The sequence below is a fragment of the Aspergillus tubingensis genome (genome assembly GCF_013340325.1).
Source record: "Aspergillus tubingensis WU-2223L DNA, scaffold_7, whole genome shotgun sequence".
NCBI lineage: Eukaryota > Fungi > Ascomycota > Eurotiomycetes > Eurotiales > Aspergillaceae > Aspergillus > Aspergillus tubingensis.
The window spans coordinates 338,835-362,490 of NW_023336281.1; the positions used below are offsets into that span (position 1 = coordinate 338,835).

The window sequence follows — 23,656 nt, forward strand, 5'->3', positions numbered from 1 at the left end:
CATTCCAACCCAAATGGGGGGTTTATGCTTGTACCATGCTACCTTTTCTCAAAATCATCAACCAAGTCCATCTCAAGAAGCATGTTTCCAAACAGCAAGAAGTAATAATCAGCATATACAAGACCGTGATTCGACCACCTCCGAGGAGCAAATTCATAGTTATTGATCGTCGCGCCCGTCAAGATAGTTTCAGAGGCGTTCCCGTCCCCAACCACCTTCAGTGCTTCAAAGCCTTTCCAAGCCTCAGTCTGATGGGTCGAACACTGGTCAGCGTAGACGGGCACTTCCAACGAAGGGCCAGCCTCGAAACGCATAGGGGGATTTAGATACCCTCCAACTGTACAATCAACCAGCTTCATGGCGGCCCGAAGGTAGTGATTAGCTGCGTCAGTATCCTGCAGCTTCTTATATGCCTTATAAAGCAGCAGCATTCCACAAGCGGCGATCATGGCAGCAGAAGTATCCCGTGGTGAGTTGTCAGTAATAGGCGCATCGAAATCCCAATACGGGACGCCATCATCCGGCAATCTCGCAAGAAATACATCCGCCAGCGCTCTAGCAGTGCGAAGGAATTCCGTCTCCTGTGTCCACCCGAAGGTCTGCACAAACCCCAGAATCCCCCATGCCTGGCCCCGTGCCCAGCAGCTACTATCACTGTATCCCTGGTTCGTGAACTTCGACTTGACTGCTCCGGTTTTGGGATCCAAATTTACCACGTGGAAGGTCGTACAGTCATCTCGGATGTGATGCTGCTGCGTGGTGATCGCATGCGCCCTGGCTATGTCATATAGCCTTGGACAATCTCTTTCTCTCGCCACCCAGAACAACATATCCAGATTCAGCATGTTATCGATAATAAATAGGAAGTCCTGCGACGGGTCTTTGTATGCATAGCGCTTCGTGACACACTGATCCCAGCTGCGGATACACTGGGTTGATTCGCTGAAGCGGCTAGCAAGGGAGTGGGCAGCAAGTATGAGGGTATTGTATGCTGCTGGGTCCCGATGAAGTGTCCATGCCTTCATTGCCCAGGGGTTGATCATGAAGCCTAGGTCGTGGGTATCCTTAAGAAGGGCATTTTGGTGCAGGTTGGCTGTCCACCAGCGGCAGAGGTGCTCGTGTTGGAGGGGATGGGGGCGGAGAACGGACTCGCTGTTTGCTTGCGTGCAATGGGGAGCAGGATGCCGGTCGCAGAAGAGAGTGCTTCGCTCTAGAAGAAGGTATAGAGAGCCTGGGAAGAATCCGGATGTCCAGAAGTCGAGGGTTCGGTAGATGTATGTAGTTTTGTCTTCGCCAGTGTATTCGGGGTATAGGATTGGAGGGTTTGTCTGTTTTTGTTAATAATTACTTTCGGGCTTACTGGAAGGTGTTATAACGGCTCAAAGAAATTGTATCACTCACACTACCCATCGCTTTGGATGCGACGAACCAGACCTTTGCTAGGACGGATTCTGAATAGAGGGCTTCGAGTACTCGTGTCCATTGCTTGGATGGGAGTACTTCGGAGCCGGTGCCGTTGACGGTCGCTAGGGGTCCTGCTTCGATAGACATTGTTCTTAGTTTGTCAAAGGACCGATGCTGGGTTAGGACAAGTAAATCGGATACTGAATACGCAATAAGAGACTTGTTAAGACCTGCTTGTTCCTCTCTACAAGAATCCCTTCTTCATTTGTGGAAGTATGCATTCGCAGTCGGAAAAGGGTCCGAGAATTCCTCCGCGCAAGAAGTCCATGCCAAAATCCCGTGGATAGGCATTTCGGGCCATCTCCCGGAGTCCCTCCGACGAGCCTACGAGACACCCGTTACAGCTAAGCCTTCCCCACCATGCAAGCTCTTTCTCACACTGAGTCCGGGGGATACAAATCCATACATTGATAACCTTCTCTGAAGTTCAATTTGCCTAACTCCACAACCCCACAATCCCCAGATTCACAATGGCATCCAAAATCTCCGATATAGACACCACGACAGCCGATCACCTCGAGTCGACCGAGAAGAAAGACCCCTATGCAGCAGACCCAGGCATTGAGATCGACGAGGCGACAGATAAGCGACTGTTCTGGATGATCACTCGTCGAATTTTAGTCATTCAAATTGTTACCTATTTCTTTCAGTCACTTGACAAGGGCATTTTGAATTATGCCTCTATCATGGGTATCAAGGACGATGCACATCTGGTCGGACAAGAAGTACACATCAACCCAATATTAGCTCACAATGTACCTTTGATGCTGATTTGATAATATATATAGTATTCACTACTGGGCACGATTCTGTATATCGGCATTCTTGTGGGCGAATATCCCCAGAATCTACTGTTGCAGAAGTTTCCAGTTGCCAAGATGCTCTCTGTCAACGTATTTATTTGGGGTGCGATCGTGGCATGCTCGGCTGCATCTACACGTTTTGGATCGTTGATGGCGGTCCGGTTTCTGTTGGGGTTCTTCGAGAGTTGTATTCAGCCTGCGATGATGCTCATGTAAGTGTTTTCCGGGTCTCTGGATTCAGTGAGTCTTGCTGCTGACTTTAATGCTAGAACGGCAATGTGGTATAAGCGAGAAGAGCAGTCGGTGTTGAACTCAATCTGGTATTGCATGACTGGAGTGCAATTGATGGTATGTCATTATTCCTCTCGCTTCAACATTGAAGATGCAGCTCAGTTAATTATCCACAAAAGATCGGTGGTCTACTCGCCTTTGGCACGTCACAGTACGTAGGCGGGGTGATAAAGAATTGGCAGTTGCTCTTTCTCGCTCTTGGATGTGCTACATGCGTGTGGTCGTTCTTTATTGGGTTCTTCCTGCCAGACAGCCCCCTCTCAGCTAAATGCTACAGCGAAGAGGACAAGAAACTGATGGTAGAGCGGGTACGGCACAACGAGACCGGAATCGAGAACCGACAATTCAAAAGATATCAAGTCATCGAAACGATCCAGGACCCTATCGTCTGGTGCTGCGTGATGCTCATTCTGGTGGCCAACTTGGTCATCGGTGGCCTAGGCGTCTTCTCTAACCTGATCATCGAGCAGTTCGGCTTTTCTCTGCTTCAAACAGAGCTATTAAATATAGCTCAAGGCTCATGGACAATCATCGTGATGGTCGGATCAGCATGGTGCTCACAGCGCTTTCAACAGACGTGTTTAACCATGATCGTAAGCTTTAACCCTACCTACTCACTCACCACCAAAATCTAACCAGATACCAGTTCTGGACCATCCCAGCCATCGTCGGAACCATCGTCATCCTCGTCGTAACACCCACATCTTCCAATGCCGGCGGCATGCTCATCGCCTTCTACTGCACGCAGTTCTTCCTCGCCGAGGGCAACATGATCATTTCCCTGATCACCCGCAACACAGCCGGTCAGACTAAGAAGAGTCTCACCATGACATTCCTTTTTGTTGGTTGGGCGGTGGGAAATCTCATCGCTCCGCAGATCTTTCAGAATTCTGACGCTCCGCGATACTTGCATGGCTTTCTGGCGCATATAGTCATTTATGCTGTGTTTATTGCGCTGGTTGTCCTGACAAGGGTGATTTTGATGAGAAGGAATAAGGCGAAGGAGGGTGAAAGCAGTGATGTCTCGCATGAGCTGGCGTTCCAGGATTTGACGGATAGGGAGAATCCGAATTTTCGGTATGTTTATTAGGTCGTGTTCTAATTGTTCTGAATTTGGGAATGTATAGTCTGCCTGCTAGTAGCTAGTTAGTGATGAACGGAACTGGAATATGTCACAATAACTGTACGATCATAAAACTCATAAAAGTTCTCGCAGACATGAGTGCCGGATCTAACCGACCTCTTGAGTACTATCATTACTATAGTGAACAAAATGATCTCGGTCTTATTCAAAGTCTATATAGAGCTTCTTCAAAACAGGGATATGCCATTAAGTAACCACTTACTTTCAAACCCATTGTTTATATACATGCCAAGCAAATACACTCATCGAGATTTCTACTTCTCTGCAACCGCAAAAAGCAAATCCGCCCAACTGAACGGATCAACCGGCGATGCCTGGCTCTTCACAGAAGCATCATAAACATCCTTCACGCGCGAAGTCCAAGGCACATCAACCCCCCTCTCCAAAGCTTCATAATAGAGTAGACCCCAAGCAGCCGGATTCGTCTTCCCATCCTGATACCCAATATACCGGTTCACCGCAGAAATGTTCGCCCAAGGACCATCCACCAAAACCACCTCACATCGATAAAAGCTCGCATCATATGGCACCGTATGATTCATGAGATATTTCCCTGCATACTCCGCCGCTGTGAAAACAATATTATCCTCCAAGGCAAACAAGTCATAGTCCTGGTTAGCCACGACCCTCGCAGCAAGTGCCGTCCATTGCAGCGCATCCTGTACATGGGACTGATCGCGACCCGCTTCGGAGTTCTGGCCTGTGGAAGCTAGATAGTTATAAGGAACTCCGGCACAGCGATCATACTTGTATGCGTATAAGGCATAATTGTATAGAGCCACGTCGTCCAGGTAGACGGCGAAATTGAGCAAGCCCATGATACTTGCCATGCCGTAGTTGGCTTGTCCGATGATGATGCTCTGTCGGGCGAAGAGCCAGTAGAGCTGGACGCTCAAGCCCGAGCCACCTTTGTATGTTGCGCCTTGCTCGACCCAGCCGCCTTCCCAGCGCATGATCTCGGCTGCATTGGCGAAGATGGAGCCTTCGATGCCGATAAGGAGGGATCGGTCTGTGCCGATTATGTTCTCGAGATCGGAGCCCCAGGCGTCGAGGATCGTGGTGGAGCGGTTCCAGTGGCTTTCGTTGCGGGTGATGTACCCTGTATTGAATCCAAGTTATTAGCCCTGGAAAAGGCCCTTCGGGCTTGTGTACTTACACATAATAGCATTCTGATATGCAGCGCGAGAATCATCATGGAAACTAGTATAGTTGCTTATTTGCCCACGACTGATCACAGGATACGGGCCTTGCATCTCATAGGATGCATTGGAGTAGGGATCTTGAGCGAATCGGGTGTATGCAGATGCCCAAGGCTCGACACCGTTGAGGACATTTGTTCGCATGAGCTCGAGTTGATCATGGCTGTGCCAGAGTCCTGGATGTTGGAATTGATTCGTTCTGTTTTTGGAGCCGGGTGTGTCGGGGACCATCATTACGGGCCCTGGTGTGGATTAGCATTAGTGGGGTTGTTGAGGGTTAACGTCTAGCTCGTACCGTTTAGACTGGGGACATCTTGAATCAGCCCGTGGACGTGAGTAGCGGTAGCCACCGCAAGGCATAACTTGAGAATATGCATGGTCGGATTGCTTGATAGTAGTAAAGTTGGAGTCTTGGTGATGGCATGTTGTTCATATTACTAGCTTTCATCTCATGATCAAAGATTAGATTAGACCTCGGGCTAAGTGCCGGACAGGGACCGATTCCCTAACTGAGCTAAGGAATATAGTCAATATCTATGCGGGGAAAAGCCGGAAAATGCGCCGGTGTGCATAAATTAAGTGGCATACGCGTTCTTCCCGAGAAGACGGGAAGAAGGTGGATCTGGTGGGGAGGAGGAAGAACGGCTGCTTCATTTGCCGATGCCCCTGAAGAACAAGCACAAAACAACCCTACTTTAATATAGATATCAAACTCAATTGATTCAGGGTAGTAAATACAAAGAATATAAAGTAGCCTGTATCACCACCACATCCTCCCTTCTCAACATCATCCCAAGCTTCACAACACTTCAACATGATGTCTATTCTTTCTCTTCTCTCCCTCCCTCTCTTCCACCACCTCGCCCGCGCAGGTACCATCTACCACAGCAACTTCACCTCCGGACTATCCCCCTTCTCCGCCTGCAATGTAGAATCCCCGTCCTATTCCACCGCCACAGACGGCAACCTCACCGTCTACTTCGACGAGTCCTACTACGACGGCACCCGCGACCGCAAAGGCGCCGAGATCTGTGTCTTTGAAAACGACACCACCACCAACGTGGCCCAAATGACCAAGGAAGGCTGGCAGGGCTTCTCCATCTATGTGCCCTCGGACACCTACCCAACGGACAAAAGCGCCATCATCGCCCAGCAGTTCTGCCCCGGCGGGTGCTCCTCGTGGTGTGGCACTGTCGAGATCGTGAATAATACTCTGCAGACAACGCACCGTGCTGCTTGCTCTACTGGCACGACGGCGACGATTGTGGATGATATTGAGAGAGATGCCTGGCATAGTGTTGTTGTGCATATGCGTGTGTCAGAGGAAAGTGATGGCGCTTATGAGGTCTGGTGGGATGGGGAGCAGGTTTACAGTGTGTCGGATATTGATGTGGGTTTTGGGACTTGGGATGATGACGATGCGTTGACTACTGGGTGGTACTTCAAGAATGGGGAGTATTGTTTTGGTGAGTTGGTTGAACAGATGAGATAGGGCTGTGGTGGTGGCTCTTGCTAACTGGATTTTCTAGATACCGACGCCTATACTGATGCGACTAGAACGCTGTACTTCGATAACATCACTTGGTATGAGACTGATGATGGCAGCGATGATGGGTATGAGACGGTTTATCCTTGAATGTGATGCATCTGGAGGAACGTGTATAGTATTGCTGTGTGGTTCGCGCTGGCGATGAATGGGTATTTGAGATAAAGCTGTATTAGCGAGTTGCCATAATAATGAGGAAGTATTCTCTTGAAAATCAAACTGCATTGAAGTAGGATCTATTTACGTCTTGTGCTCTGTTACGGCATTGGCCAAGCAAGATGCTTCATTGGCTGGAAAAGTGGAGCCCAGCGCACTGACGTCGATCTTCATACTAACTTCATATACAACTGCGAAGCACCTACAGTGTCTTGTTTTCTTCCCTATTGGGAATTTGTGCCCTACACTCACTGACCTTACTAGGAACTTCTTTCAAACAAATTAGAGAGCACCATGAGTGAGACAAAATGCTCGCTAATCATAAACGCCCCGCACTACGGCCTTGGCGAAGAAGAATTAGGTGAGATCCCTGCACTTTTCATGGTTTGCATCTGAGACATTTCAGCCTGTACTTAGAGTGGCGATTTACATTAGATTCTTATGTCCCTCATCCACGCTTAGTTTTGCATTATGTTTCTAATTTCTTTTAATGAGCAAACATGTCATCTGTTAGTGCTACTCTGATACGCCGAGGCACCGAAGTGATATCCGCTCGGCTTCAACCCGGTCAAGACCCTCTGGTGAGAGAATGGATAGGCATCTTTCTCATCTTCTTCACTGTTTTTGCTTTTCTCCTTGTAACTTTCTGGGTGAGTCAATAGTCAAACGATAACAACAAGCACTATACTAATGAAAGAGAACAGGTCGCCTACACCTCCCAAGTCATCGCAGCCCTAGCTGCAATCGAAGACCCTAACTCCAACCCACCCCCATACATCCGCCTCGACAACCAAACCGACAACTCCAATAATCCCGAACTCACCACCACCGCAGTCCCAAAACCAATAACCAGCGACCTCCGCACAGCCATCAACTACCTCTTCACCCTCGGCGGTGGCGGTATTTTCTCCACCTTCCGCGGATTCCGCATGTATCTCGCCTTCATCTCGCTAGATATGGTCTTAGCCCTCTTAATGCCTGCGTTCATCCCCATTCCCATCCACATGACCCTCGCCTCGTTTCTAGCCAATTTCATGGGCAGAATGTTCCTCGCTACATGGCAAATGGCATGGGTTCATGTAGTCATCGCAGATAAATCGCCTTTCGTCGGCTATCGACGCATGCTAGGGTATCAGAATTGGAAACGGATTGCTCCTGTTGCAGTGCTGCATAGTGCTGTCATGTCTGTGATTTCCTCGCTGAATTTGGCTGTCTCCAGGGCTGTTGGGTGGGTTATTCTGGGTTTTCTTGGTGAGAAGGGATCGAGTGGTGGAAAGGGAGAGGGGGGAATTGGTGTTGTTCTCTTGTTTATGTTCTTTTTCTCACTCACTGTGCCTGTTAACGCGATATTCACTCGTGTGGCGGCGTCGATGTTGCCTGAGGGACTTGATCCCATTGTGCCGTTTGATCGGCAGTTTGGTGGTAAGGTGAAGATGGGGAGTGGGAATGCGAGATTGGGTATTGTGGATGCGTGGAGGACGTTTGAGCGGTCTGCGAGGGTTCGATACTTTAAGGTTATTTTTCAGGCGATTGCTATTGAGATTGTGTTGGGTGTGGTTGGGGGGTTGCTGGTTTTGGGCGAGTTGAAGTGGTTGCTTTACTCTCACTGAACGTCCCCGTTGACTATACTCTTGCGCTGATGGCATTCATTAATGAGCGAAAGCCTTCCGGACTTGATGCACGATAATCTACTGAGAGTCAATGAGATGTCGCCTTTCGATAGCCTCGACTGAAGTATCGAAGGACAAAAGTATGGTGATCGGAAAACGTACATCACAATCTTTCTGGATCTTCGCAACACTGATCGTCTAAAATCTTCATAAGAATGGCTACGCTTTACAATCTAGGGAAAGCATGCAAAACAATAGTAACAATTGTTCTACGTACAGTCATTTAAATATCAAAAAGCAAAGCTAACGAGCAGTTGTGACTCAGATTATAACGCCTTCCCCGAAATACCTCGATATTATGTTCAAATCTGTCTCAGAAAGTCTCGGGATATTGTCTTCACGGTACATCCGTTCCACATATCTGGCTGCTTCAATACCAAGGGTGCCACTATTATATTGCTGCCACATTGCCGTATGTAGCTCAACAAGCGTGGCCTTCCTGACTGCGTTCGTTATATCATCAGCACCGTCTTCGTCGAATATAACCCTCTCCTCACTAGCTTTAGCCCTCCACCAATACTCTTCATCAGTCGCAATTCCGGGCCTTACTCTCGGCCAGGTACCTCTATTAAAAACTTCAAATGCATCCACGATCACACCATCCCCAACATCTGACACAACAGAGGCACCTGCCCCAAGCAGAGCCCGGACGATATCTCTCCGCTCAAGCGTGAGACCATTAATCATCGGGAATTCCCTTCTCCACTTCCCCACTGCCACAGTCAACACATTACCATATACTCTCGAGAGCGGTATGTTGACGGCAGCATTTCCGACCTCGATCAAATATTGGACACATTCTGAATTCCCTTCCATGACGGCAGCCGCCAATGCACTCCCGTATTCACCAACCTGGAGGGCCAAGTTCACGTTTGCACGTTTAACTCCCACCAAATATTTTATTATATTCAGAGAGTCGAAATTTCTAGCAGCGGCATCCAGGGCGCTACCGTACGGTCCGTATTGCAGAACCATATCGACATCTGCTCCGCCCTGCTCCACCAAGAATTTCGTGCCCTCCAACCAATTGGAACGAGTTGCCATAGCCAATGGACTGCCACCGCATTTCAGGTGCATGTTCACTTCTGCGTGGCCTTCAAAGATCAATAGCTGCAGCATGTCCATATCTTCTCGACGTATGGCCGCTTCAAATGCGCATGGACTCCAATGCGCCCCGCCTACCTCCAAATTCACGTCCGCTTTAGCGTCCTTCAGCAGAAATCTGGCCACCTCAATATGTCCATAATAGGCAGCCATGATCAGTGGCGTGAATTTGCTTGTGTCGTCGGGTCCGCCTTGTATCCCAACAGTACCACCTTTTGCCAGAAGGATCCGCAGAATTTGGATATGGCCATATTCCGCAGCAAGCAGCACGTAGGTTCGACCATGAAGATTAGTACTGGCTAGATTTAGCTCGCCATTATTCCACCATGAGTCCGATAGTTGGTGGAATCCAAATCGGCACACGGCCAGTATAGAGTATTTAGGAGGACTTAAACCTTCACCATACCACTGAGCCCAGATTCGGTATTGCGCGCTGCTATCCTGCGGAGCACCGAGAAACCTCTCCAGAAGCTCAACTACAGGAGAAAATACCTCTGTCGACTCGCCGGTAGGGTTTAAGATCGCAATATGTGTTGGCCAGAAAAAGGAGATGTAGTAGATGAATGTTCGTGTAAAGCAGGACCATTCGGGCGTCTCTTCCCATTGGTAGCGAGGAAATTTGTGCGTGGTTTCATTCCAAGCTTCGCTCAACATAAACAGTAAGCACGCTTTGCCCACCATCAGGTTGGTGACTGCAGCAGTCCAGCTTTTACGGAGCTCAAAATACTCTGCGACCGATAAATGCGATACTCTCCATACGTCCCGCTCGGAATCGATGACTAAAAGATTGCGGCATAATGCCAACAATGCATCGGCGCTAATTGAGGCACACAACTTTGTATCCATACTGTCAGGATTGATTCGGATTGCTTCGAGTAGAGCTTCCCGTGGAAGCGGTTCTCGTGCGGCCAGAACCCACTTGAAAGCGCGTAGCGCGAGATCTCGGTCGTGGGGAGGCTTCCTCTCTATCTCCTTCAAGAGTCCTTCGTACGTATCTTCGAGAGTTTCGGGGAGTGTCTTCAGACACTCCAGTATAGCTTCAGGAGAGATGCATCTCTCGAGCTGTTTGAGTTGCAGGTAGGTCCATTGAAACCTAACAACATCATTAGCAAACCTCATGGACCTTTAAAGAGCAAGAGATGCATGTGCCTACATTCCTTGACTTTTCGCTGACAAAGTTGACTTGATTCTATCCTGGAGATCGCAGAATACACTGTCCCTTTTGATCAGCTTTAGCATCTCTTGGTTGATGTAGGCCTGAATGTCCTGCTGGTTATCGGTCGCCTGAATCTCGATGTTTGGATGCGAGCGAACCTGTTGCTGAACATCTCCATCAGGTCGGCTTGCAATGAACAGCTTGATTGGTCTTGTACTGTTACAAAGCAAGTCTGTAAACAGCTCAAGGAGGTCACCACGCGAAGCAGGATCGCATTCGTCGAAAGCGTCCAACACCATTGTAGTTCGGGGGTAAATGTTCAGGAATTCTGACATCAATTCCCTGCAGTATTCCAAGTCCAGATCGGCACAATCCATACGTAAGTCCTCGTAAGTGGATTTAAGTATAGACTGTATGTACTTCGAATAGGCCTTGTTTGAACTGGTCTCCTTTGCGGAAGAGAATAGCTGACGCACGTAGCTCTGCGCCACGGCAAGGGGCCGTGTTCGAATGTCCTCGAACCGGTTGCAGTAGAAGTAGGCAAACCCTTCGTCTTTGGACGTTCTTGCCAAATTATATTGGACATGATCGATAACCTTCGAAGTAAGGAAGGTTTTCCCCACACCCGCTTGACGGCATTAGCGCCAAGTCTAGACAGACGAGAGAAAAACTGAGGGTAAACTTACGAGACCCTCGCAACCATAATACTGCCGAAGAATTGCTTTCTTCCCAGTCTCGGAATGCATCTTTTTGTAAGAGCCATTCACCCGTGCCTAGTGTCCGATTGTTGCGCACATTATTATGATGAGCCCTATATTTGACCGTTGAGACCCATTCTAGTATCTCCCTAGCCTCCCGGTCCTTAAGCTCCTTCAGACATTCTACAACCTGGGCCTCTATGCGGGGTAGGTGCCCTTGAATGTCCTGTAGGTGCTGTATTGCCTTTCTACCCTGCGCTGCACTGCATGCCTGAGCAGTATCGGCGAGCTCTTTCTCCTTAGCTATCAGATCCGAAAAAGCATCCGAGCCTTTGTCGAACACTGCGTCCAAGATCATAGCCCAGTTCGAGCCCGACAGCATATTAATGCTGTTGCTAAATAACTCCAGGACAGCCCGATATACATTCACAAGGTCTCGGCGTAGAGGATCAGGAAAGTCACCGTTTTCAGTCGCATAAGCGGACTCATATAGTCTGCCACGATATGTGGCCTGCAGAATTCGCTCTACAGCCCCAAGTAAGGCGGTCATCTTAGCAGCAAGGCTTACCGGGATCTACGAGTTCTCAGTCAGCACGCTGCCTGAATATTGCACAAACTGCTCTATCGAGACCATGCTCGAAGGAATCATCTGTGGAACCTCAACCCCAAGCACTATTGGGACGTCCATTCTCGCTGTGTTATATGGGCATAAACCTACCTCCAAAGCCGCCTTGATCAACCCCCAGGGCCCTGCAGCTTGCGAGGGTGCGAACGGAACGACAAGGTCCCCGGTCCGCTTCACCCACGTCGCGCATGTGGCAGCGTAGTCTCGCACAAGATGATCATTCTTGAACTTCCAGGCCTCCTTCTCTCGAAATTCCGTCTTCTCCTGGAGGTCCTTAAGCAGACCATCCAGATCTCCTTGCTTTGTGTCCAAACTCGTTTCGTAGCCCAAATCTCGAAGGTGACCTTGTGTTTTCTGAGAGAGCTTGTCAAACGACTCCTTCCAGAGATTTCGAGGTACTTTCTTGTCGTCATTTAGCTCCTTCGAATAACCGGGCAAGCTGGAATCGGGGGTCTTATCGTCACCTATGACACTGCTGATCTCACGTCGGGTGTCGCTGGTTGATAGTGACCTTCTTTTTTCTGTAAAGTTTCGAGGCACAGCCTCTTCATGCTGATCCTTATTTGTGATTAACACCTCATCCGATGCAGACGTACTTCTCTTCTGTGAGGGCTCCTTTGCGGGTTCAATGGGGTCACTTCGCTTGCAGTCTGGTGACGCGGACTGATAATCGGCAGCAGGCTCTTTATGTCGAGAACGATGCAACCGGCTTGAAATTTTTTCTTTCAACCGATGCATCTTTGCTCCGCACGTTGACCATAACTTGGGCATTGCATAGCAGAGATTAGAATCCAGTAGCTCCGGGAGGGCAAATCCCGGTGTTTAGACCCAGCTGTCGGGCGTGATCGATTGTGTGCTGGCTCAGCCACACGCGGGGTTCACGCGCTAAGTAGGTCGATAGGTCTATCTTGTTTCTTTCGCCCACTGACAATTGGCACCAGCTGCAAACATTGCTTTTTCTTTTTCGTCCTCATACCAGAAGTGGCTGTCTGATGACGTGCCATTCCTGGGCATGCTATTCAAATAGCATCCCTGATCGAGGTGGTGCTTTCCACAACTCCTATCAACTGGTGAATAATACCAACATAACACGGAATGAAGTTGATGAGCTCAGGCTTGACTGCTTTGGAACAAACCAATGCCCGCCTCAATAGAAGGCAATCACGGCAGTGAAGATACAGAATGCATGGATGGGGTGGTTAGTGGACAAAGGAGGTGAACTGTACACACCTAATACCCCTGCACGGAGTATCCCCCTCCATCCACTTGCTGCCTTTTCTCTGCCAGTTGCATTGACGCTCTGATCTGCGTGGCCTTCCCCTGTCCTTCAAACGGGGAGTGGTTGGAGCTTCTACAATCATCTCTGTCTAGTTCCACGGACATAGGGATATCAAACTCAGTCTGAAGTTCAAGTTTGACCTACTGCTACTCGTCGCCCGCCGGCCAACCCATTCCACGAGGGTGGAATGGCAGTATGCTCATCTTTGAGCCCCGCAGCACGGTTTGATGGTACACGTCGATGATAATTAAAATAATTCAATCTATCTGTAAAATAACGAACGTCGACAAAGACGGACATTTTGTTGCAGCTGTGAGTTCTGCACGGGGTTAAGGTTACCTCAACACAAGGCGGAGGGTCTTCGGGCCCTACAGCTCCAAATCTTAGTATTAACATGTTTCAGTCTTCATGTTTGCGATACATCATATAGTAGTGTTCGTTGGAATCTATCAAACCGAAACGTAGGTTGATCATTGAGGAATGAGTGTTATAGCAGTAGATTTCAGACCGCGGTCAAAGCACGGGCCGCGACCGCGGCGCACTAAACCCGATTAGGCCATCCGCCCAACCTCGAGCGCGCAAAGATCGCTGGTGCAAACACCGCGGAGCAATAGGTTGCTACTGCGACAGTTCCAGCTCTCCTCACCCTCCGACTGTCCAGGATGCCGCCCTTCAAAGATGAGCATATCTTGGTACGTGCAGATTTCTCCTAGTGCACCAGTCATTGACTTACCCCCTGCTGGCGGACTCAAACTGACCCCCTCCTCCCCAGATAATTGCGCCAGGCTCGCAAGTGACCCTGGCGCAACTGGGTCTCCCAGAGTCATTCACCCCTGCCCGCTTTCGCTTCCCTACGCGCATGTTTCCCGCCGAAAAGAAGGGCGAATACGAACCGTACAAGATCCGCGAGCGACGACAGGAAGTCCCCGTCAGCAATGGCAATGGCACCGACGCGCCCAAGGAGGACGTGGAGATGAAGGATGCGGAGTCGGCGCAGCAAGACGGAGCCGTGAAGACCGAGAATGAACCCTCCGAACAGCCCGAAAATGCGCAAAAGACCGAGGGCCAGGATGCCAACGGAGAGGAGAAGCAAGGAACGACAACCGAGATCTTCTACGAGGAGGATGTAACCTCCGATGAGGGGGCTGTCTATCCAATTCAGAGTGGTCGCATTGTCGACTGGCCATGCTTCTTTGCCCTTTTGACTCACGTTTACAACACTCTGAGTCCGCCATTCCACACCCCGATCATGCTGATCTCTGAACCGGCATGGTCCGCCCGCGACCGGGAGACGATCACACAGTTTGTCTTTGAAAAGTTCAAGACGCCCGCCTTCTGCCTTATGGACTCTGCTCTCGCTGTATGCTACGGATACGGTACCTCGACGGCTACAGTGGTTGATGTTGGCAAGGACAAGGTTAATGTCACTGCCGTCACTGACTTCCTTGTCAACGAACATGGAAGAGGTATCGCTCTAGAAGGCTGCGGTGGTGACTACATGACGGACAGGATTGTGGAGCTTTTGGGCCCGAAGGGATTTACAAGGGAGATGTGCGAACAGTTGAAACGCAGCAATATCACTGAGCTTTTGCCCCCGGGCACACCTCTTCCTGGTGCCGCTGCAACCGCGCGACAGGGCGCTAACCCCGCCGCTTCGGCCTCAACTGGGACCAAGGATGGCAATGCACCGAATGAAAACATCCCTCGCGGTCCGGGTGAAGGCACCCAGACCGGTGGTGAAGGCAACGGCGGGGGCGACGAAGATGAGGGAGTTTTGGATGTCGCAGCCATTGTCAGTGGTAACACGAGTGAGTTCCTCGCCAATCGGGAGAAAGAGAAGGCCGAGAAGGCCTCGACCAAGAAGGGTGCGACAGACCAATCCGGCAAGCCCCTCCGTCTTCCCAACTCCAAGAAAGAAAAGGCTTCATTCCAATTTGAGGAGTACGTGAGGATAGAACCTGAGAAGGATACGCCCAATGGGCCCGGGCGGTATATGCGTCAGTCTCGCGAGATCGAGGTCGGTGTTGAGCGCTTCCTCGCCGCAACTCCCAAGCAGAATTCGGGAGACCGTCTCACCGGCGGCCTGCTCGAGGATATTGCGACTCAGATCCACCACACTATCCTTGCAGTGCCTGATGCGACGAAGCGGAGTGAACTCTGGGACTCGCTCATCGTAGTCGGCAATGGCAGCAAAATTAAGGGTATGTAGCCGGACCACATCAGCATGAGGCTATCGATTGACATTTTACTTATAGGGTTCACACAATCCCTGTTGGGCACCATCACCCAGAAGTATATTCTCTCTCCATCCGCCACCATGTTCACCTCTGAAATCCCCTCCAACTTCTCTACTCCCCTTCCCACCGGAGGAACCAACACTCCGGCACCTTCCGGCCAGGCTGGTCCGATGAATCACCCTGCGGGTCACGGTGTGAATCCTCTGCTTGTCGCAGCCACCCATGCCAACAACCCCATTCCCGGCACTCCCTCCATGGACCCCGCCATGTCGCATCACCGCTCGACGGGACATTCTCAAACCCCCACATCGGTCAAGACTTTGAGACCCCCGGAATACTTCCCCGAGTGGAAGGAGCAGAGCAACACCAATGCCCCTGGCGCTGCTACCACAGGAGGGCCTGGAGCCCCAAGCGGTGGCCACGGTATGGAAGAGGCTGTGTTCCTCGGAGCACAGGTTGCATCGAAGGTTGTTTTCGTGATCGACCAAGGCGTCAGCAAGGGCTTCATGAGCCGAGTGGAGTACAACGAGAATGGCCCTTCTGCGATCCATGAGTACACCATGTGATCACCTTTAATGATTGGCTTACGTGCCTGGGGATTGATACGCGGGTTTGTTGACATATGAAAGCGGTTTCTTTTACTTACGGACCTGGTTCTGGTTCCTATTGATGTTTCAAATTTACGGTTAATTATTTTGTTCAGCTCTCTTTCGTGGATATTGTATTCTACGTGATGGCGTCTTTCACTAGAAAAGCAAGTCTGACTCGGATGCTAGGATAGGTGGAGTCTGGTCGGATAGTACTTGAATAGTATTCGTGCAATGAACTGATGTAGTTCCTTTGGTAGCAGCCGGAGTCATAAGCTTAGAAAGTGCTCCTGGTGCTTATTTGTGGCCGACGACGTATGCTCCGTTAACTATGTGTGTAGAGATACCTTGCACTTATTCAACAGACAGACTATTCTACAAAAAACATACAACTCCACCTTGCCCTGGTTCCTTGAACCACCATCCTGCGCTGATTTGACGTATAAATGTTCTACCGAAGTTTAAAGAAATTCGTGGGTTCCCAAACTTGAGGCGTTCAAGTGCACAAAAGTGTCAACTGCGTTCGAAAACAATGATATGTTCCCAATCGGGAATTTACGGATACTTCGGAAAGAGGTTCCGAACGGATCAAGATGTTGATCGAGGATGCGTATGGTCAACTAATCGAGGAACATGTAAATATATTGGGAAAACCCCAGTCTACTGCATCTATATTTACTGAACCCATGAGTTCTCACACGGTATACCTCCACGGCCTATATACAATCAACCCCCACCCCCCCCCCCCCTCCAACTTTTTTTTCACCCCAAAAAAACATCCACCTCAATCTCCAAATTCTGCCCTTCAAACGGCAACGCCTCAATCCCCAACATAGTCCAAGTAGGCTGATGATCGGGACACCACTTCTTAACATTCTCCACCATGAGGTTGATAATCTTCTCTCGAGTCTGGGGCAACTGGACATGGTACGTGCGGATCTTCACGACGCGGTCCCAGCCGGATTTCACGCTAGCGCGTAGATCGGGCTTGGCTTTTTCTAGTGTGTAGAGGATGACTTCGTTGATGTTGGTGAATGCTTGGGCGACTTCTTCTTCCAGCGTGGGGGGCACTTCGGTGGATGTGGGGGACATGCCGGCTATATCCCGAGGGATTAGTTGCTGATGAGAGGAATGGAATGGGGCTGGAGGGCGGAGGGGGGCTCACTCTGGCCGGCTATTTCCATTCGGTCTCCGGCTATGCAGGCTTCGGCGAAGCCGTAGGCTTCTTGGAAGTGTTGGCCGCGGCCGGGGCGGGAGTAGCTGGGGATTGGGAACATGGTGGTGGTGAGGTTGGTTTGTGGATGTATGGGGGTGGAGGAAATGTGGAAGGTAGAGTGCTTTGTTTGAAGAGGGGTCATGCTATTTATGTTTTGTTGTGCCTGGAAGTGTCATTTATCGATCTTGTCGTTATCAACGCTAGTTGCAGTAGTGCTTACTAGCTGTCAGGCGTCCTTCGTAGAATTGATAATCAGTCGCCGCTCAGACATACAATGTAGCGTTGAAGCGGTGATCATTGGATGTTAAAGCATAACTTTTTCTCGTGACCACATAAACATCTATATTATTGGACACCTCACTCCTCGCCAGATAGTTCCATCGGTAATTCCGGCGTAGTGTTGAATGCTTTCAATCCTGTCTCTCCCGTGCCAGTATTCTCTCCACGTGTAGCAAGTTCCGACAAGGCGACATCTTCCTGTGGCACGTAAGCTGATGAGGACACGCCGACATAGCTGCTTCGATATCGATGAGTGTTCTTAGTGCGGCGGTAGATGATCGCGAAAGCTGGAAGACAGCCGACGATAACAGCTAGCAATAAAGGTTAGCAGAGCAGAAAGAAGAAGAGGGGGTTCCGCACCTATTCCTGCCTCGATCATGCCCCAGAATGCCAGCCAGGAACTGCTTGGAGTGCTGTCGTTGTTAGCGCGAGTACCAATTTGGATAACTCGTACGACGGCCATGATCACGCAGATGGTGCCCAAGGCAAACACGGCTGCAACACTGATCTTCTGGCCCAATGGAAGGCGCAGCGACACTACCAGTCGCAACGGCAGCACCATGACTTATTCACTTTAGCAATGCATCTTCATCATACCTCGAAACAGAAACTTACTCATTATATCACTGATTGCATCGACCGCAAAACTATAATACAGACTGGCAATCTCTGCCACGGCGTCTCGATGTGTACTGCACTCCCCTTCGCACTTGTCAGTATCCACACATGCAGGGGGACACGGAGCACTGACCAACGGTGAACCATGCATGCATACTTTGACATGAGGTAAAGTTGGAAACAACTGCCCCGATAAAGGTCTACACAGCTGTCAGCTAAACTATTCAGGCGCAATAGCTCGAATCAGGGACGCACCACAATGCAAAAACACAATACCGCATACCACCATTTCATCTCACCCGGCAGGTCTTGAAGAAGTCGACGATAGAGGAACAGAAAGTAAAGCTTGATGGACCACAGCGACCCCCATAATAGCATGGTATTTGCAAAGAAGACCTTGATCATGAAAAGTGCGTCGGACAGCATAGTCGCCCAAGGACCTATCTTTCCATCGGTATACGCATCGATTTTGTACACAACCGGGGTGACGATTATGTACGCAATACTCATAGCCAAAAAGCAAGCCCACGACAGCAGAATGCAGCCATCCTCGACCTGCAGCGACCGTAATTTCCAGAAGATCAAGCTAAACCGAGCAATGACCACCGCCGACGACAAGGCGATCATGGTATAGCCTGTGGCCTGCACCTGGCTAGCTGAGACATAATTTCTTTCCATCCGGACTGGTGGAGTGATCGCCAGCGATGTCTAAGTCGCTTAACGGCAGACATCCCTTTTCATATTCTGCCGACAGCCCGGGTGGTAAGCATCCTGCGGCGGGCAACAGGATGCATTAGCAAGTGTTGATTTCACGGATACGGCTAATCTGGATGTCATCCGTCATCAAGCGAGCCGGACGGCCGCTAAGGAAGAACCGGCCGTATAGCGCCTTGTTTTAGGGAAGCCACCAGGATGGCCTATAAAGGAATGAGCCCCCTGCAGTAAGTCAACGCCTCCTGAAACCTCTACGACTCCTGCTCCAACCCTTATCTTCATCCTGTTCCTGCCAAGCACCATGCGGCCCGGCGCGCTGTTCATCGCTACGCTTCTGGCGAGAGTGACAGCGCTGGACAACACTACCAGTCGCATTGTCGCTAAATTGGCATCCTACGGAGTTGATGCCTATGAGTATTTCAACTCCAGCGTGCTGCTGGACTCGTCATTGAGAACGCGGTCGTTGGGATTTTGCTCCGAGCTGGTGAGTTACTTCCCGTCCTCCTGCGTGCTAAAACCGGACGATGGCACCCGAACCCTGTCTAGTCGTCGGGCTAACGCATAAGCACCAAATTGACAATTTCACTAATCCGACCAGTGTTCCGCACTTCCCCGGCTCTATCCTGGCCACGTGTTGCAACGCTCGACTACGGCTTACTCGACTTGGGATGCAAGCTTCTGGTCGCAGCAGCAGGAGGATGTCGATCCAGCCTGCGTTTTCCAACCAGCCAGTGCAGTGGAAGTCGCTGTCGGCCTGCTGCTGTCAGAGCTGACGCTGTGTCCATTTGCTGTCAAGAGTGGCGGCCATGCCGCTTTTGCCGGCGCCTCCAACATCCAGGATGGCTTGACGATAGATCTGGTCGGGCTGAACTCTACGGCCTTGTCCAGGAATTCCACTATTGCGTCTGTCGGTGCGGGTAACCGCTGGTTGGATGTCTATGATTGGCTAGATCCCATGGGCTTATCGGTCATTGGTGGTCGTGTGTCCGACATTGGCGTGGGCGGCCTGACGCTGGGAGGTATGTGACAGATCAACCAGAGGCAAGGAGAATGTAAGCTAACAAGGTATCCAGGAGGTATCTCCTTCTTCTCCGGTTTTCACGGCTGGGCCTGTGATAATGTTGCCAATTACGAGGTATATCGATCTATATTGCTTGTTATTACTGCTTCTGTATCTGACGCGATTGGTCTAGGTCGTTTTGGCCGACGGTAGCATTGTCGATGTTAACCCTGACACTCATCCCGACCTTTACTGGGCCCTGCGTGGTGGTGGCAATAACTTTGGCATCGTTACCCGCTTCGACCTGACAACGCACACTCAGGGCCTCATGTGGGGAGGCTCACGCATTTGGCTGGAAGAGTATCAATTCGACATCCTCCATGCGCTGGTTGACTTTGGATTCAATTCGCCGTCGGACCCCAACGGGGCACTGATTGTGTCGGTGGCCTACGCTGAGGGTCTCTACCTACTGGTCGCAGATTTGGAGTACGCAAAGCCGGTGGTCAATCCTCCTATTTTCGAGAACTTCAGCAGCTCGGGAGTTCTCGAGGACACCATGGCTATCCGTAGTCTATCCAACATTACCCTTCTGTTCAAGGAATCCAATCCTAACGGACTCCGCGAGAGCTATTGGACAGGCACTGTCCAGCTTGACTATGAGCTGGCGACCAACATCACCAACATGTTCAAGCAAGAACTCGTTCCTATTCAGAACGTGACCGGCCTTGTCCCCGCTCTCGTTTGGCAAGTTATCAGCACTAACACCATGGAGCACATGGCCAAGAATGGGGGTAACGCGCTAGGACTCGATCCGGAAGACGGACCCTTGCTGCTGATCAACCTTGCTTTCATGTGGGATGATGAGGCTGATGACGCCGCAGTCATGGCTGTTCTGGGCAGAGTCACTCAAAAGGCGCTTTCAGCAGCGAAGGCTCGCGGTCTGGGAAGTCGCTATCTTTACATGAACTACGCGAGTCAGTACCAGTCCGTCGTGCCCTCTTACGGCACGGCAAACCAGGCTCGCTTGCAGGCGATCTCGAAGAAGTACGACCCTTTGCAGGTGTTCCAGAACCTGCAGCCGGGCTATTTCAAGCTGGACGGGGCGCCAGCTTTGTAGGATGCTCGATGCATAGATGTTTCGGGAATCACATTGCAGTGGATCATACAAAACTTGGCGGTTCAGGTCAGCGCCAGCGACCGAACCCCCATGAACCTCAAAGCTGGAGTTCCCACAAACAGATAGAATTATATAATATGTACTGAGTTAATAATGATACTACACAAAAATAAGTTTCAAGTTCGAGTCGATCTTCTGACCCGTCGTTCCCGACTCAATCACCTTCATAAGAGACTAGGCTGAGAAACGGAAATGACTTCCCCTTCAGCAATGATCAGTTTTGTCGCTAACCATGCAGTACGAGAGTGATACTCATTTATTCTGATCACCACCGAGAACGAGATCGCAAGTTGAATTCCCATTTCAGAATCCGGTTTTCGCGAACTATTAGTGCTAGTGCTATTCATAGGTGAATATCCAGACTACAACGTCCTTTGCGAAGCTTCTACAATATCCGCTGTCGACGTATCTCCTTAGCGCCAGCCAGTTTCAGACATCCACCTTGTGAAACACGACACACGACACATGAGAAATGATAGCCAAAAGATACGCGCCCAGCTATTACCGAATCCTACTAACAAGCTATCCCTACGCGACACTAGGGTGCAGTCATCTAACATGCGAACCCCTCTCAGCCTTGCGGCGCCTATGGAGGCATTAAAGACGTAGCCTGATGACAAGCTACCCAACAAATCCAGTACAGCACCCGTCCATATTCTTCCAATTTCTATCACTCAAAACTGATTTCACATTCCCAAGACCACCATCTGAAATAAGGCACTACTGAATTGTATCAAAATGGCCTCCCCGCACCCCAACACCTCCTACACCCTCGCCTGGATCTGCGCGCTCCCCGAAGAATACGAGGTCGCGGTCGCCATCCTTGACGAAATCCACGGTTTACCGCAACACCAACCCCTCGAAGACAAAAACGCTTATCTACTAGGCAGAATAGGCGCGCATAATGTCGTTATGGTCTGTCTCCCTGCAGGCCGGATGGGGACAACTGCCGCGGCAATCGTAGCGGAGAACTTGTGTCAGACTTTCCGGTCGGTGAAGTATGGGTTTGTTGTTGGTATTGGGGGTGGTGTTCCAGGGTCCGGGAGGGATATCAGGTTGGGAGATGTGGTAGTTAGTGTTCCGGGGGGTGGGTATGGGGGTGTTGTGCAATATGATTATGGTAAGGTTGGAGGTGATGGGAGGTACATTCATCGGGAGCATATCAATGCACCGCCGGGAAAGTTATTGGCGAATGTTACGCTTTTGGGGTGTCTTTCGAGGAAGAATGTGGGTAATCAAGGGAATATGACGGCTGATATCTTGGCGTCGCTGGGGGAGAAGTATGCGTATCCTGCCGGGCTGCGGGATAGGTTGTTCTGCTCTGATTATTCGCATCGCAATATCCCGGGATATACTGGCTGTGAAGCCTATAATCCTGTGGGCGAGGTGTTTAGAAGGCGGAGGACTAGTGATTTGCCAGGTGTGCATTTGGGTACGATTGCTTCGGGGGATGGTTTGGTTAATAATGCTGAACTTCGGGATAGGTTGAACGGAGAATATGGGAGGTCAATATTGTGTTTTGAGTGTGGATCAGCTGGGGTTATGAATATTTTGCCTTGTTTGGTTGTCAAGGGCATTGCGGGCTATGCGGATTCGCATAAGTATGATGCGTGGAGGCCGCGGGCTATTGCTGCTGCTTGCAGCTATGCAAAGGCTTTGATTTTGCAGATTCCACCGGAAGAGGTGCCGCAGCAGGAGAATTCTGTGCATGTGACAGATCTGAGTAAGTGGGACGCTTTTATTAAGGTTACATGGGACTTGCTAACGGTTTTGCGTCCTAGTCAAAGACCTGCGTGATGAACTGGGTCAGATAAAGGCGGCAATTGATGGTCTCTGGAGTCTTCAGAAAGGTGAGGTTTTAATTAGGAGTGTGCTTCCCCTTCGGCAGTGAGCTAACTACAGTACAGATAAAGCATATACAGAACGTCACACCGATCATCGCCTGACGACTGTGTGGAGCAGAAACGTGAGCATCACCGCAAGCCTCACTAGCAGGCTAGCCTTCCCATATTATAAGTTGATGCAAGTGAGTCAGTATCTGAGACATGGTGTGTCGCTATTCTTCGACAACGTCAAGCGATATATTTGGTCTATGCTACCTGACCACTTTGCAAGGCGCCAGAGAGCGGGCCCTAGTACTGGAGCACTCCCCTCCGTACTTTCGATCCAAGGATGGGGGTGGCATCTCATTGCAGAGCCGCATATGTGGATGTCCTCGTGATATATAGTGAGTTTCTCGATCTGACCTCGCTTGAATGAGGATCAACACATGTCCGCCTATTTACGAAGATAAAGTCGAGCAATGTTCGTGATGTGGCTCGTATGGAGGGGTCAAAGGGAATGCCGAGACTTGCAAATTGGCATTTCCGACACTTTATGCTCTCGCTTGATCGCGCGATCAACACTTTAGCCTGTCTGCCTTCAAATCGACAATCGTTTTCGATTTCTATTGGTGCGGAAGCATTCCCACACACGGCTCAGCGGTCTCGTATTCGTGCCGATCAGAGGAGATTTAGTATGGCTTCGTCTTGGCATGACAGATATATAGACCCTGAGCTGAAAATTTAGCCTTGTATCGAGGATAGGGGATTCTCCTCCCATCGTGGGAGTTTATAGTTTTCTTTTAGAACATCTATTAACACTGCAATTTTGGTAGGCACAGACGGGGAATACTACGAACAATCCCCTAGAAT

The 23,656-nt window shown here is 50.1% G+C and overlaps 10 protein-coding genes across 10 annotated transcripts; 5 read left to right on the plus strand and 5 right to left on the minus strand.

The window, feature by feature from the left end:
- Positions 1–38: 38 nt before the first annotated feature.
- On the minus strand, positions 39–1,551 carry AtWU_05080 (glycoside hydrolase family 88 protein; the record flags this gene model as incomplete). Its single annotated transcript, XM_035500190.1, has 2 exons — positions 39–1,328; positions 1,402–1,551. The coding sequence occupies 2 exons, from the start codon at positions 1,549–1,551 to the stop codon at positions 39–41; spliced, it is 1,440 nt and encodes a 479-aa protein (XP_035356083.1).
- A 383-nt stretch (positions 1,552–1,934) lies between these two features.
- Positions 1,935–3,704, plus strand: AtWU_05081 (putative MFS transporter; the record flags this gene model as incomplete). Its single annotated transcript, XM_035500191.1, has 6 exons — positions 1,935–2,189; positions 2,253–2,479; positions 2,537–2,615; positions 2,678–3,151; positions 3,205–3,635; positions 3,686–3,704. 6 exons carry the CDS (start codon positions 1,935–1,937, stop codon positions 3,702–3,704), a joined length of 1,485 nt encoding a protein of 494 aa, XP_035356084.1.
- A 252-nt stretch (positions 3,705–3,956) lies between these two features.
- AtWU_05082 (uncharacterized protein) lies at positions 3,957–5,278 on the minus strand (the record flags this gene model as incomplete). Its single annotated transcript, XM_035500192.1, has 3 exons — positions 3,957–4,801; positions 4,859–5,143; positions 5,197–5,278. The coding sequence occupies 3 exons, from the start codon at positions 5,276–5,278 to the stop codon at positions 3,957–3,959; spliced, it is 1,212 nt and encodes a 403-aa protein (XP_035356085.1).
- A 437-nt stretch (positions 5,279–5,715) lies between these two features.
- AtWU_05083 (polysaccharide lyase-domain-containing protein) lies at positions 5,716–8,213 on the plus strand (the record flags this gene model as incomplete). Its single annotated transcript, XM_035500193.1, has 4 exons — positions 5,716–6,367; positions 6,431–6,515; positions 7,118–7,253; positions 7,308–8,213. The coding sequence occupies 4 exons, from the start codon at positions 5,716–5,718 to the stop codon at positions 8,211–8,213; spliced, it is 1,779 nt and encodes a 592-aa protein (XP_035356086.1).
- Positions 8,214–8,534: 321 nt separating this feature from the next.
- AtWU_05084 (vegetative incompatibility protein HET-E-1) lies at positions 8,535–12,627 on the minus strand (the record flags this gene model as incomplete). Its single annotated transcript, XM_035500194.1, has 4 exons — positions 8,535–10,470; positions 10,531–11,161; positions 11,220–11,805; positions 11,950–12,627. The coding sequence occupies 4 exons, from the start codon at positions 12,625–12,627 to the stop codon at positions 8,535–8,537; spliced, it is 3,831 nt and encodes a 1,276-aa protein (XP_035356087.1).
- A 1,170-nt stretch (positions 12,628–13,797) lies between these two features.
- Positions 13,798–15,938, plus strand: AtWU_05085 (putative chromatin remodeling complex subunit (Arp9); the record flags this gene model as incomplete). The annotated part of the gene is made up of 3 exons (XM_035500195.1): positions 13,798–13,827; positions 13,908–15,336; positions 15,391–15,938. The coding sequence occupies 3 exons, from the start codon at positions 13,798–13,800 to the stop codon at positions 15,936–15,938; spliced, it is 2,007 nt and encodes a 668-aa protein (XP_035356088.1).
- A 783-nt stretch (positions 15,939–16,721) lies between these two features.
- On the minus strand, positions 16,722–17,236 carry AtWU_05086 (RidA family protein; the record flags this gene model as incomplete). Its single annotated transcript, XM_035500196.1, has 2 exons — positions 16,722–17,056; positions 17,125–17,236. The coding sequence occupies 2 exons, from the start codon at positions 17,234–17,236 to the stop codon at positions 16,722–16,724; spliced, it is 447 nt and encodes a 148-aa protein (XP_035356089.1).
- Positions 17,237–17,532: 296 nt separating this feature from the next.
- Positions 17,533–18,750, minus strand: AtWU_05087 (hydantoinase/oxoprolinase family protein; the record flags this gene model as incomplete). Its single annotated transcript, XM_035500197.1, has 5 exons — positions 17,533–17,765; positions 17,815–18,018; positions 18,070–18,156; positions 18,230–18,272; positions 18,328–18,750. 5 exons carry the CDS (start codon positions 18,748–18,750, stop codon positions 17,533–17,535), a joined length of 990 nt encoding a protein of 329 aa, XP_035356090.1.
- Positions 18,751–19,087: 337 nt separating this feature from the next.
- AtWU_05088 (FAD binding domain protein) lies at positions 19,088–20,903 on the plus strand (the record flags this gene model as incomplete). Its single annotated transcript, XM_035500198.1, has 4 exons — positions 19,088–19,270; positions 19,385–19,805; positions 19,860–19,921; positions 19,980–20,903. 4 exons carry the CDS (start codon positions 19,088–19,090, stop codon positions 20,901–20,903), a joined length of 1,590 nt encoding a protein of 529 aa, XP_035356091.1.
- Positions 20,904–21,701: 798 nt separating this feature from the next.
- AtWU_05089 (Pfs, NACHT and ankyrin domain protein) lies at positions 21,702–23,184 on the plus strand (the record flags this gene model as incomplete). The annotated part of the gene is made up of 3 exons (XM_035500199.1): positions 21,702–22,686; positions 22,745–22,813; positions 22,871–23,184. The coding sequence occupies 3 exons, from the start codon at positions 21,702–21,704 to the stop codon at positions 23,182–23,184; spliced, it is 1,368 nt and encodes a 455-aa protein (XP_035356092.1).
- Between the last annotated feature and the right edge of the window lie 472 nt (positions 23,185–23,656).